Below are 13,470 nucleotides of genomic sequence, written 5' to 3'. Positions count from 1 at the left end.
TAAATATGATTCAAATAAGTGATTATGTGTTTATCGATGGGTCTATTAGATTAATTTGACTATTATCGGTTGACTAGTCCGTCATAATAAATGCAGATGGATGCCCAAAGAATGGATGAAAAGTTGCTTTAAATTGTAGTCGGAACTGAACTATGTCACTTGAAATCCACAATCACTGATTACAGTTATCACGCGAACCCCGACCAGTTAGTCTCCATCCATTAAAATGGTTCGGACCAACAGTCAGTGACATCGTAGACTGATGTCATTTTTTTGTTTAATCACCTTTAGATTTATAATGAATCACTCCTATACCAGTTAACATCCTCGGTCAACGCACATGGACGTTAGGCACTACAATCAATGAACATTCAAAATCTTATCAACTCATTTGATATCTTTGCGTATTATCCTATGATAAATTAAAGGATTGCTCATTCGGTTGCACCATTATCGACGAGTGGTGCTTTGAAGACACCCATTATCAAAAACTTGGAGTGAATGTATGACTTCCACTTTCGCAGACTGTTTCATGGTCATAAAGTAATACAGAAAAGAATATTGTGCTGTGTATTCGACGATGGCGACATCTCATTTAGGCAATATGTACCGCAAATTGGGAAAACTCAATCTTGCTTTCTGAATCTGTGGCATTGGCGTAATATTCTTTTATATATGTGGTATTTTTTACGGATCGATATTGTTCTGGGATGTCTTTAAAAACCATGAAACATGAGACAGTGATTTTATCTTAGCTCCAACCTCCTCAATTACGACTGAATACTGTCTGGAGTTGAGGCCAGAACATCCGAGTCTCATGATAAGTCCGGTATTTTCCATTCGTTGAGTTAAAATCCTACAATTCAGATATCCAGTAGTTGTAATTACTGTCTTAATTTGGTCGTGATTAAATACCATCATCATACGAGATTATTTTCCCATTATTAACTTGGATGACTTCATTTCTTTCACCGCTGAATGGAAAGCATAATCAGTCAGTCAGTCAGCTACAACGTAGGACCAGGCACATATGTGCATCGGTCCAGGTTGCCATACCGCATCAGCACAACAAGATGAACACCGGATTCACAGCAGTGGTTAGGTCAAAGGTGGTAATATATAAGAGAAAGATTGCATATAGAGATATAGTACAAGAAGAAAGAATTGGTTCGTAGAAGGAAAGATATGAAGTGATTTTAATCTCTTAGTTTAAGAGAAGACAGGGAGTGTATACACCGACGCGACTGTCTGAGCACAGTTGCAGCAGACGATCACCATTATCTGTTCGCTGTGCTGGAATGATAAAATATCCACCTAAATGCCTTTCTGTTTGGTTTAAGCTACCTATCTGAGCATTGAAGTCACCCCCTATGAGTACTATGTCTGAGCGTTTAGCTTTCTGAAGAAGTTTAGAAAGCTTTCTGTAAAATTCATCTTTCACATCATCTGAGCTGCAGTCAGTGGGAGCGTAGGCAAAAACGACGAAAAGGCAACGACGTGTATCCCTATCCTTCCGAGTTCTTACGGAGCCGTTTAGCCGAACAGCACATAAACGACTGTTGACGGGGATCCACTCTAACAGTGCTTGTTCCGCCCTCATGCTTAGTGCTATGCCTACTCCTGCCAGTCCACGAGAACTGGCCATCGGGTCACCAGATACACGTAGAGTGTATCTCGTTGGCTCTACGTTTTGCCGAGGTGAGGTCAAGTGAATGACCACACTGGGATCCTGTATGCGTGTTTCGGAGACACAGCACACATCAATGGTACGAGATTCTAGGGTTCTAGCCAAGGAAGCCTGCTGACCGATTTGACACAGAGTGCGTACGTTGAAGGCTCCAATGTGTAGTTTGGAGCGAGGTTTCAGTAGACCTGGGACAGGGTTTTGAGCACTAGAATCGTTGGCTATGGTGACACTTGAGGGGGAAGCCGAAAGAGGAAGTTTAGAGGTGAAAGTCGATGTAGGAGGAATAATAGGAATTGAAGAGGAAGGTTGATTATGAATACAGTGGTCTCGAGTGCTGTTAGAGGTATGAGGGCGGTTATCAATTCCCGGTTGCCCACACCGAGGAAGGGTTCTTCTGGAGGTACCTAAAAAGGAAATTGGATTAGAGGTGGTCTCAGTGACCTGAGAGCGTGACCGCAGTGCCCAAGGTACAACTGCTTGAGGCCGGTCGCGCACGGCCTTTTCGTGGGAGGTTTTTGACGCGTTAGCTCCGTTCTTCAAAGGGCCTTACCGCCGGAGACGGAAATCCGTGAGGTAAGGTGAGGTGTGCATTTTTAGGGTCGACCTTTTCTAACCCCACCCCTCCTTGTGGGAAGGCAGCATCGCTGTCATGCTGGTTGTCTGAAGGAAACACCTTATTGCTGTCACACCTCTGTACAGTCAGCAGTACGACTTCGCCTTCGGACCTTGGGTTTGTTGCTTTTAGTCTTACCGCTCTTCAACCGACCTTTCTGACGTGGTAGGACCTTGAGGAACGGTTGTTCCAGCCAGTATAGCTCGGTTGCTTCATCACGATAGGCAAGGCCGACCACCACGTCAAGGTAGCAACAACGGTCGGGCGCTGAATGGAAAGCATAATAGGTTTCAACATAACAACCACGCCTTTCTCGTCGGTTCATAAATTTTGTAGGATATGCATTCTGCATCAATATTTTTATTTAATAGTTTGTCTTCATCTTTAATGGTAACATTTATGCAAATATGGTCAATTTCTATTTAATCAACCCTTTACATAATGTGGTTTGAAATGGACTGGACAATAGTCATTGTAACTTCGATATTACTCTGTCCCTGTGGAGTTCCTATAGGTAAAGCGTTTGATTAAACCGTTTTCTATTTTCGAGTCAAAAGTAAATCTTAAAAAAAGTTGATTATTTTTCTCTCCTTCACATGAAAGACATGACATGTAAATGTTAGTCAGTGATGTTCTTAAAATACTAACCAAATGAACCATCAATTTATCAAAAAATAATCACCATAAATTGTTATTTTAACTTTCTCGGTTTATTTTAGTGATGATGTAATGATAGTGAATTTGCAGATTGTATTCATTACAGATTGGTCTCAGTTGAGATATCATTAGAAATCGGAGGGGGGAGTGGATTGCTGTTTTCGTTTTGATATGGAACTCCTCAGGAGTCAAAATTCACAACTAGGTCAGGGACCGAACATGGGAACTCCCAGTTTTGTACTAAACGCTATTCACTACTACCCAGTCATTAATGGTATCTTAATTGAGACGAATTTGTGATGAACACAACTTAAAATGAAATCAATCATCACTAAACTCCTACAATTTGGACAACAATAAACGTTTCAAAAATATTTAGCGAATAAGACAATGATTTTTCCCCAGATAATTAATAATTCACTAATCCATTAATTAATATAATAAATAATCAAGTGATCAAGGTGAATGATGAATCGTTCCGAGAATATTCAAATAAATATATTGCGCTAACATAATTATAACAAATCCATTGTACAAGTTAGTGTATTTCTCGATTCAGAAGCTCAGTGAATTAAACGTTGATGTTTACAAAGAAAAATACTGGATTCGAGTTTCAGTCTTGATAAGTCTTGTCGATTGAACGCTATAATCGTTTCCTAAGCTATTCTGGTAACCCGCAAGCTAGAACTACACAGCGACCTGAACACCAGAGAGAAGACGTAAAGTATGAGAGAAATACTTTACTCCAAGGTTCGTTTTTGTACAGAAAACATGGGTATTTATAGATGGTAACGTTTGTTAAATCAACATCATATTTCGGCCAATCCGTTAGCGACATATTATGCTACTGGCCAATAGTAGCACGCCACGCTGGAATTCTCGAACGTTGCATCATACTCTGATTGGTTAGGGCCCTTCGGCTCCTTTTGGGACTCTGGAGGCTCCGTTGAAGTTCTCCGAAAACCGACTCAACACCTCCCCCGAATAAGATTTCTTTCTTAGGTCTACTTGTAGTTTGACAACTGGGTTGCGGCGGCGTCCCATTATTCTTGTCGTCTTCCCTGTCCAAGGCTTCTTTTCAGTGTTCTTGGGCATTTGTGGCATTGGTGCATCTAAGATTAAATCTAACGGGAAGGTCGGACGGTTACTTCGAGTCTGCATCGTTCTATTATCCTTATGGATTTGATTTGTGTGTCGTATACATGTCCCAAAAGTTCCTCGAACTCTGTACAGAACTCTTCCCAATTTTTGTACAACTCCCGGCTCCCATCAGTTCTACCCGATGTAGGATTTAATGTAAGCTTTGTCGCCAACACTAAAGTTCCGGATACTTGGATCGTGACTGCACTCATTCACTAATTTGGATGGCAACGTGGCATTGAAGATGGTTCGAATACGCCTTCCGAACATGGCTTCCGCAGGAGACTTGCCGTCTGGACCATTCGGGTTCAAAGGTGGATCTGTGGGATGTTAAAACATCTCCCCAGTCGTCCCTTTGCCTCCCCCTTTCAGTAACGCTCGTTTAAATGTGTCCACAAAGCGTTCTGCTTGTCCGTTCGATTGCGGATGATAGGGCGGAGAACGAAGATATGTCATTCCATTTATGCAACAGAAATGCTTAAAGGATTCTGCGGCGAATTGCGAGCCGTTATCCGTTACTAAGGTCTCTGGTACTTCGAAACAGCTAAACAGGGTAGACAACTTGTGGATTGTTTCTGATGTTGTTCAATTTGGCATGGTATATACTTCCGGCCATTTAGTAAATGCATCTACGATAATTAGAAACATTTTTCCTTGGATTGGACCGGCAAAATCTGCGTGAAGTCTTACCCAGGGTCCTGCAGGCGTAGGCCAATACTGAGGTTCGCATTTCAAAGGATTTTTAGCGGCTTGAATGCATGATGAACAGTTACGGCATTTATTCTCGATATCTTTGTCCATTGACGGCCAATAAGCATAACTACGAGCCAAAGATTTCATTTTATCGATTCCCGGATGACCACTGTGGAAATGCTTGAGAACATTGTGACGCAATAACTTCGGAATAACAATTCGATCACCGAACATAATACACGAGTCAACAACCATTAGTGAGTCCCGTCGACGAAAATATTGCAAAAGTTCTCCGTCAAGGCGATTGTTTGGCCATTAGGTCGAGAGATAGCATTGAACTGTGCTCAATTTCTCATCACTTCCAGTGATCTTCTTGACAGTTTCAAAGGTTACTGGGAGTCCATCGATTGCATCATCCAATACGTGGTGAACTTCTTCCTCAGCTTTTATATTTGCTACAAGAGTCTCCTCTGGGGTTTTCAATTGGGAGCCTATTAATCTTGAGATTGCGTCAGCTTGACCGAAGGCGGTAGTAGACTGATACTTGATCTTGAAGTCGTAACCCAGAAGTGTGGTTGCCCATCGTTGGAATCGGTTAGCTTTATGAACAGGAACACCTTTCTTTGACCCCAAAACTGCAAGTAGTGGCTTATGGTCTGTTATTAGGGTAAAATGTCGACCATATATCATCTTATGGAACTTTTTCACTACAAAGATAATTGATAGGGCTTCTTTCTCAATCTGACTATAGTTCCTTTCGGTCGTTGTCAAAGATCTGGCAGCGTGAGAGATAGCTTTTCCGGACCCATTAGGGAAAATGTGAGAGATAACTGCGCCCACACCATAGTTAGAAGCATCTGAAGCAACGATTATCGGTAGCGAAGGATCATAATGTGTCAATAAGAGATTGGAAGTCAGGAGTTGCTTGATTTTCTCGAAAGACGCTTGGCAGTCTGCAGACCAATTCCATCTTGTATTCTTTTGTAGTAGGTTGTTTAGTGGAGCACGTAGACGATGGAGATCGGGGAGGAAGGTACCATAATGGTTGACCAATCCCAAGAATGATCGTAGGGTAGTAATATCCCTGAGTCTAGGCATTGTTTTCACAGCTTCAATGTTCTCTGGGTCTGGTCGTCTTCCGTCTTTATCTATTATGAACCCAAGGTACCGTACTTGCTGCATATAGAAGTCACACTTTTCCGCTCAAAGGCGAAAACCATAATCGGCTATGCGTTCTAGTACCTGGTCCAGTTTCTTCTGCAGGTCCATTTTGTCTACTGCCATAATTATGATGTCGTCTAAGTAAGCTGCTGCCCCTGGAATACCTTGTAACATGGTATCCATAATTTGCTGGAAAATAGAGGGGGCTGTCTTCACCCCCAAAAGGTAGTCGGTAGACGGACGCTTCCATCCGACTTCTTGACCACCACTATTGGTGCAGCCCAGTTCGAAAAGTTCACAGGCTCGAAAACACCCATTTGCTGAAGTCGTTGTAATTCTTGTTCAACTATTGGAAGAGCAGCATATGGTACGGGTCTTTTAGGTCGAAAAACGGGAGTAGCTTCAGGCTTCAGAGTTAGCACTGCTTTGACCTACGTACATTCCCCCAATCCTTCTTTAAACACGTTTTGGTGTCTTTTTAGCATGGAATTTTTCTGGCTCCACTCTGAGGTGTTGTCAGTTCTGATTTGTCTGCAGATACTGTTAATAGAATGGTCTGCTAGTTTAAGTGTTTCTATAAGATCTAACCCCATTAAGTCGAGTACTGGTTTCTTTGTAAGATATACTGTTGCGTTCGTTGTTACAGTACCTTCAGTGGAATCAATCAGAAAACCATTGAGAGGTAATACAAGACTTAATTAATTAAACATATCATAACTTTGTCCGATTACATCACAAGAATAAAATAACTGAATACTGCATAGGTGGTATAAACATTTCTGTGGAGAAAAAAACTTATTTGTGGCAGTTGTCAACATACCATCAGTTATTCCTTACCCTCCCTTCTTTACTATACAAAACAAACAACGATATATGGACACACATACACGCAAACGATAACTAATCAGGTTTTAAATGTTCACTTAATATACAATAAGCATGGGATAGAAACAGCAGAAACAATAGAACCTACAAATAAAGTTAAAAATAGACAAAACCAAATGAAAGCCATCACACTATTTTCGATAGTTGGGTTTAAAAAGAATATATATATATATATATATATATATATATATATATATATATATATATATATATATATATATATCACTCCTCTTTCTCTAATAATATATTGATCAGTGTTGTTGCTTTTTTAAACAAATGAGTACAAAACAAACAATAAATGATGAGCAGGTTAATGAATTCTTTTGTTGATCACCATTTATTTATTATATTATATTATATAATAATATAATATAATAGTCCAGTCCTATTGGTTCCGTTTGTTTTACTTCAGACATGTCAGAATTCCACTGGTCACAACTTTACACCAGGACTTAAGGAACTCATCTCAAAGAAAGTCAGTAGTAATGAGAGTATGACGTTCGAAAAGAAAGATATCCCTTGGAGATATTCATGACTGATGAATTTCAATTGAGAGACCTGTTAAAACTAAATTATGTAGAATATCGTCCTAGATTAGGACATTTGAACAGTGCAAAATACAACATCTTATTTGGGCTATTTTATTTGTAAAACTATTTTTATTACATAATCAAAGTTAATCATTTAAACCATAAGCAAACAATTGATTGTAAAAGTCCATTTGGTTTATAAGAAAACAAAAATAATATTACACACAACTGTAATAAACACCTTATTACAATCGAAATCATTCGTAGATACTAGGTGTTATATGAACGAATAAGTGTTAGTTAGTATTTTAATCACTGGGTAACAATCTAAAACAGAGTGATTTTTATTCTAATTATATGTAATAAGCGTAAAACACATATATATATGAATGTTCGAATAGTCATTGTGAATTCTCAATTTTAATTAAACACTATTTTTGCTATATATTCCATAAACAAGTTGGATACAGTTTGATAGAACATATACTGATTATATAATTCTTTTTTGTTCGTAATTCAGTTTATAAACAAACTAGATTTATTGATAAATGGTAATTAATAAAAATATGAATTGAAGTATGTCAAGGAAGTTATCATTAATTATTACTGAATTATATTACTGTACAGCCTATAATCTAAACACTTTGTTTAAAACAATATGACAGTCATAAATTTATGCCAATTGATGAGCTTTCCAATAAATAGTCAAACTGAAATCATGATAATTTCACATTGTAAGAACTGTAGATGAATCATTATTATTGTGTTCAAAATACTTCTTTTATTTTTTGGTAAAAATCATACTTGTAAAAGTTTAGAAATCAAGTCTCTCTATTGTTTCATTTATTGTTGAGTTCTTTGTGATTAAGAGAACATATTCTAATTGTTTAGAATAATATGGTGAGTGTAGAGCGTGATACAATATGGTGTCAAAATTACAAGTGAGAAACGAGGAATCACTGATAGATATGCAGTAATATTGTTTCTTAACTATTGGACAGCCCTCAATCATCACAACCTTGGTCGATTATTAACCAAACTAAGGCAGCCCATTATTCTCAGGACAAATGGTTGTTTAGATACATATATGAATACTCTAATAATTAGCCTCGAACTAGTGCAAAATGTTTTTACCTATCAACTGAATATTTCTGTATCCAATGTCAGTCTGTGAATAAATCTCTTCATAACTTGAACTAATCGCCAGCATCCACATTTGTATGCTTAATACTAGTGATAAGCTTCAAGATAGACCACAGAAGTTTCAATGAAATGAGTTATGACCGGTGGATAAATTGAAACTGTTTCAATTACTTATTGAAATAAAAAAAACACTGTTAAAATATCCTACTTAGTTTTGGAACTTACATGGATTCTTTAATGAAATCGATTGATTTGTAGTGGCTTCAGATTGTGTAGGATCCGCTGAACCAATTGACAATTGCATTTCTAAATTTATTTGTTTTTGATTACTTGGCAGTTTAATCCGAAATATTGTTTGTTTACTGGATACCCGGGATTTTAATGTTTCAATTTTTGGTTCAATAAATTCTAAAAGTAGATAAGTTGGTCTACAAGCAACATTGTCGGAGATCACCTAGTTGAAAGTATTATAAAGAGGAAATGAGTAAACCAGTATGAAAAGCTGATAACAAGGTATGATAGTGAATTAATGTGATTGATAACTGATTACCACAAATTATATTTTGTAATAAGGTTGGTAGAATACTAAACCGCTTGACTTTTATATTTATTTGTAGCTTGTATTCGTCAGTCGGGGTGCCAATGAAAATCAGTCACCCATGGGATTGGATGATCATCTCATCATGTTGGGAATCAGTTGAATTTGGAATTGAACGCTGACTCAATGGTTTTAGCGGTCAACTATTCACAATGAGGCTTATAGCACCACACTTTGGAGCCTATCGAGCTCGTAAACACGCATAGCTGACGAGCCCTTATTAGGAAGAAGCAGTTGTCCGGTCCAACCTGGTTTGTTAATATTATTCTCAAATGAGATCAGTCTGTGATGTTCACAAACTACAAATCAAACGACTCTTCACAAATCCCTTCCAAGCAAACTTCTGGTTTGTTTAAAATCAGGCACTGACCACGTAATGAACGAATATTCATTCTAATTTATGTAAAGTAGTCAATGAATTATCAAACTCCCTACGACATTTTTAATGCATCTAAGTTTCAAACGATCATAGCGTGTTTTTTTTGGAACAATAAATGTTAAGCAAATATGGACGGTGGCTAGCAGTGGAATCCAGGAAGCGCGTTTGTTCTATTTGGAACTCACACCAAGTGCCGTTCGTTTTATATGCCATCACGTTATCCACTTAGCCGCTAAGTCCTGATAACCACCTCCTGGACTCCACTGCTAGCCACCATCCATCATCACTATACATTTATAAGATGGTGGTTAAAGGTAGTTGACAGTAAACCCTAGACTTACGTTTTCTTGCATTTTGACACTCATCAGGAACTCATACTTATAATTTTAAAGAAACTGGTACTCCCTACGAATTTAATCCTATATCACTCAGCTTTATAGTCATTTATAGACGTTACCACTCATCAATTCTGGTCATGACTAGCCTCCTGTAAGAGTGAAACATTTAAATTTGGCTAATCACTGAGTAGTGACCAATGTCGACTTGACTGATAGAATTTCATCAGCATTAAAAAGAACATAATGTACATTGGTCATTTCTCAGTGATCAATCGATTGTAAGCACACGTTACTGCTGGCTAACACCCGTAACACTTGCATTTTAAATAAAATCAACATTGATTCCGTGAGTTTTTTATCTGTTCAAATTTATATCCATTGAATTTCATTTATACCAAGTTCAGTACAGATGATTCTTGCATTTATTTGTTTCACGTCACACTCTAAATATATAATAGCAAATGATATTACACGGTTGACAAAACCGAAGTGTAGATAAAGCGGAGTTCAAAGCTAAAACATGATGGCTGTGCAAGTCGGATACCTTAATCGCTGTGGCACCGAACATAGTTCACTGTACAACTTACTTACTTACTTACTTTACTTACGCCTGTTACTCCCAATGGAGCATAGGCCGCTGACCAGCATTCTCCAACCCACTCTGTCCTGGGCCTTCTTTTCTAGTTCCATCCAATTCTTGTTCATTTTTCTCATGTCTATCTCCGTTTCCCGGCGTAATGTGTTGTTTGGTCTTCCCCTTTTCCTTTGGCCTTGAGGATTCCATGTGAGGGCTTGTCTTGTGACACAGTCGGGTGCTTTCCTCAATGTGTGACCTATCGACTTCCAGCTCTTCTTTCCCTTTGTGCATATTGAGACCTACTTCTGCTGAGGTTGCTGCTATACTGGTCGTCTTCTCCTGCATTTGTTGTTGCGTTTGGGATAGAAGGGCCAGATCATCTGCGAAGTCTAGATCGTCTAACTGCATCCTAGATGTCCATTGTATCCCGTGCTTCCCTTCAGATGATATTGACTATCTTCTGAGACACGCCGTAGTATCGAAGAAGCTAACATGGTGCTGTTCCGTCCACACTAGCAAATGCTTTTTCGTAGTCAATGAAGTTGATGTAGAGTGATGAATTCCATTCAATTGATTGTTCCACAATGATCCGTAGAGTTGCGATTTGGTCTGTACGCGATCTATCCTTACGGAATCCTGCCTGTTGGTCACGAAGTTGGGCGTCTACGCAGTCCTTTATCCTGTTTAACAATACCCTGTTGAAGACTTTTCCCGGTATTAAGAGAAGAGTGATGCCCATGTAGTTATCACACTTGCTGAGATCGCCTTTCTTCGGTATTTTGATCAGGAGTCCTTCTTTCCAGTCTTTTGGTACTTGTTCCTCATCACAAATCTTATTGAAGAGAATGTGGAGTATCCTTGCAGTTGCCGCCACGTCTGCTTTTAGTGCCTCTGCTGGATTGTTGTCTGGTCCTGCTGCTTTGCCACTCTTGATTTGTCTGATGGCCATGCTGATTTCTTCAATTGTTGGTGGGCCAACATTGGTTGGGGGGTCCGTGGGTGCTGCTTCGATATTGGGTGGGTTCAGTGGAGCTGGTCGATGCATTTTCTTCTTCATGGCCGGAGTATAACAGAAGCTTTCCTGAAGCTAGTCGTTGTTGTCCAACTTGTGTCCAATGTGTTTCACTGATCCCAAGTACCTCTAGGTTGTATCTTCTCATTTCTGCAGCAATTTGGAAGGCTCTCCCGGTGTCTCACATTGTACGAACATTCCATGTACCTAAATAAATGGTCGCTCTGGTTGTCAGAAGGGGCATCGGCCTCGTAACTTCCGAATGAATTCGGCTTTCATCATGAGGCGTCAAAATTCTTCTAAACGAAGACCTTCTGACTCCCAGGGCAGAGTTTAAAAGGTTTGAATAATTTTTTCTGGTTAGCGTTTTTTTAGCGAGTTAGTTTTCTACGGGATGGGGTCGCTAACCCCATGCAGGATCTTCTTCTTTTACCCGGGCTTGGGGCCGGCAGTAGCCCCCGGAGGGACTCCAGGCGGAGTTTCACTGTACAACTGAATAATCACTAATCAGTGACAAACGTCATGTTTCGTCAAGATTGTACTTATCGCTTACTGATGAGTGTCGACTTGTAGAAAAGCCAAGTCAGGTAAGTTTTCTTACCAACTACACTCCTACTGCTAAATAAGTCGGCATAATTCTTGGAAAAAGTGAAGTTTGTTTTATGCTGTAATATATAGCATTTATAATTTGAAAATCGTACAATGTAAAAAGTAAATTTGCTGAAATGCGGTTCATTTGAGGATTTTTTTCATTTCATCATTATTTCTATCCCATTTGGATTTGAAAAATTACACCATAATTATGTACTAATTTTATAAACAGTATATATGGTTCAGATGTCTACCTTTTTATAGTTTAGAACCGTATTGCTGATTCATATTTTTCTGACCTAACATGCATAAGTATACACATAGGTGCGTTTGTACTTTATAGCTCATGGTTTGTAATATATTGCATTGATTGACTCCTGTTAGTATGCATAACATTTGATAAATAATTTGTTAGGTGAGATAAGAAAAAACACCCCAAACGTCAATTTAGCATTTCTAAGCAATTATCATCATCAGTGAGCTAAGTATTCTGGTGGTCAGTTACCGAATACAGTTACGATTGGGGTTTATGGAAAGCTTATGATTTCGAAGAATTGAGAAGTTTTTGTTAAGGATGAGACTGATAGAAGGTTTATAAGTACGACTTCTGACACATAACAAAACTGTAAAGTTAATAACCCACACTCCAAATAGAGAAGATGGAATTCTGAACAGAAGTCAAAAATTGAAATAGAACAACTCTATTTATATAACAATGCGTAGTGAGCTTGAGACTAAAAATGCTAACAACCAATAACAAATTGGTAAAGGTCGTTCTGGAAATATGAATTAGAAAAGTGTTATTGAGGTTATCCCTTATGGAAAGAACTAACTTTTATTAAAGAAAAAAATAAGATAACCTGTGAGCTTTTAGCAGCTGTTCACTTGGAAACTCATGTAACATGTACATACAACAACGTGCATCCTTCAGAACTGTAGTTGGAGTTAATGTTACTGTTGTGTTTTGTTATTGGGGTTCAGTACGGCCTACAATGTTACGAAATTAGAAACGAAAACGATTGAGGTTCTCTAATACGATCGGTGCTCTTGGGAACTGACAACAGTCAATTATGCTCAACACATCAAATTTTGACGGCTAAGATAAGAAAACGGAATTATAGGTAACTTGATATTATGGCAGAACGAGGAACTCAAATGAAACTGGTACAAAGTTGTTACCATAGTCGTAGAATATGACCGAGCACATAGCAATTTAGCGAACTAAAAAACATTACTACCAATCAGGGGGGCAAAGGTCATGCGGAAAATCGAATTGGCAAAAAATATGCGAGCGGTTATTGTTCAGGAAGAGATCTTGGCCTTTCTAATAAATTCTGACTATACTTGCGACGGCCCTAGCAGTTACATTATGAGGGTAAATTTGCAACTAATAGTCAAGGTTAAATATGGTGATTCAGTGATAAGTTTTGGTTAACCATGAAATTTAAGTAAATGAATTGTTATGG

The 13,470-nt window shown here is 38.6% G+C and overlaps 1 protein-coding gene across 1 annotated transcript in view; it reads right to left on the bottom strand.

Moving 5' to 3' along the window:
• Positions 1–13,470, bottom strand: part of MS3_00010303 (uncharacterized protein) — a 123,154-nt gene that overhangs the window by 34,679 nt on the left and 75,005 nt on the right. The window contains exon 12 of the mRNA XM_051218665.1: positions 8,735–8,963. Within this exon, the coding sequence (XP_051070445.1) occupies positions 8,735–8,963 (229 nt within the window). The remainder of the gene's footprint in view (positions 1–8,734; positions 8,964–13,470) is intronic.

The sequence above is a fragment of the Schistosoma haematobium genome, chromosome ZW (genome assembly GCF_000699445.3).
Source record: "Schistosoma haematobium chromosome ZW, whole genome shotgun sequence".
NCBI classification, from domain to species: Eukaryota; Metazoa; Platyhelminthes; class Trematoda; order Strigeidida; family Schistosomatidae; genus Schistosoma; species Schistosoma haematobium.
Note: the sequence above shows the minus strand (reverse complement) of the source record. Positions and strands in the feature narration are given on the sequence as shown.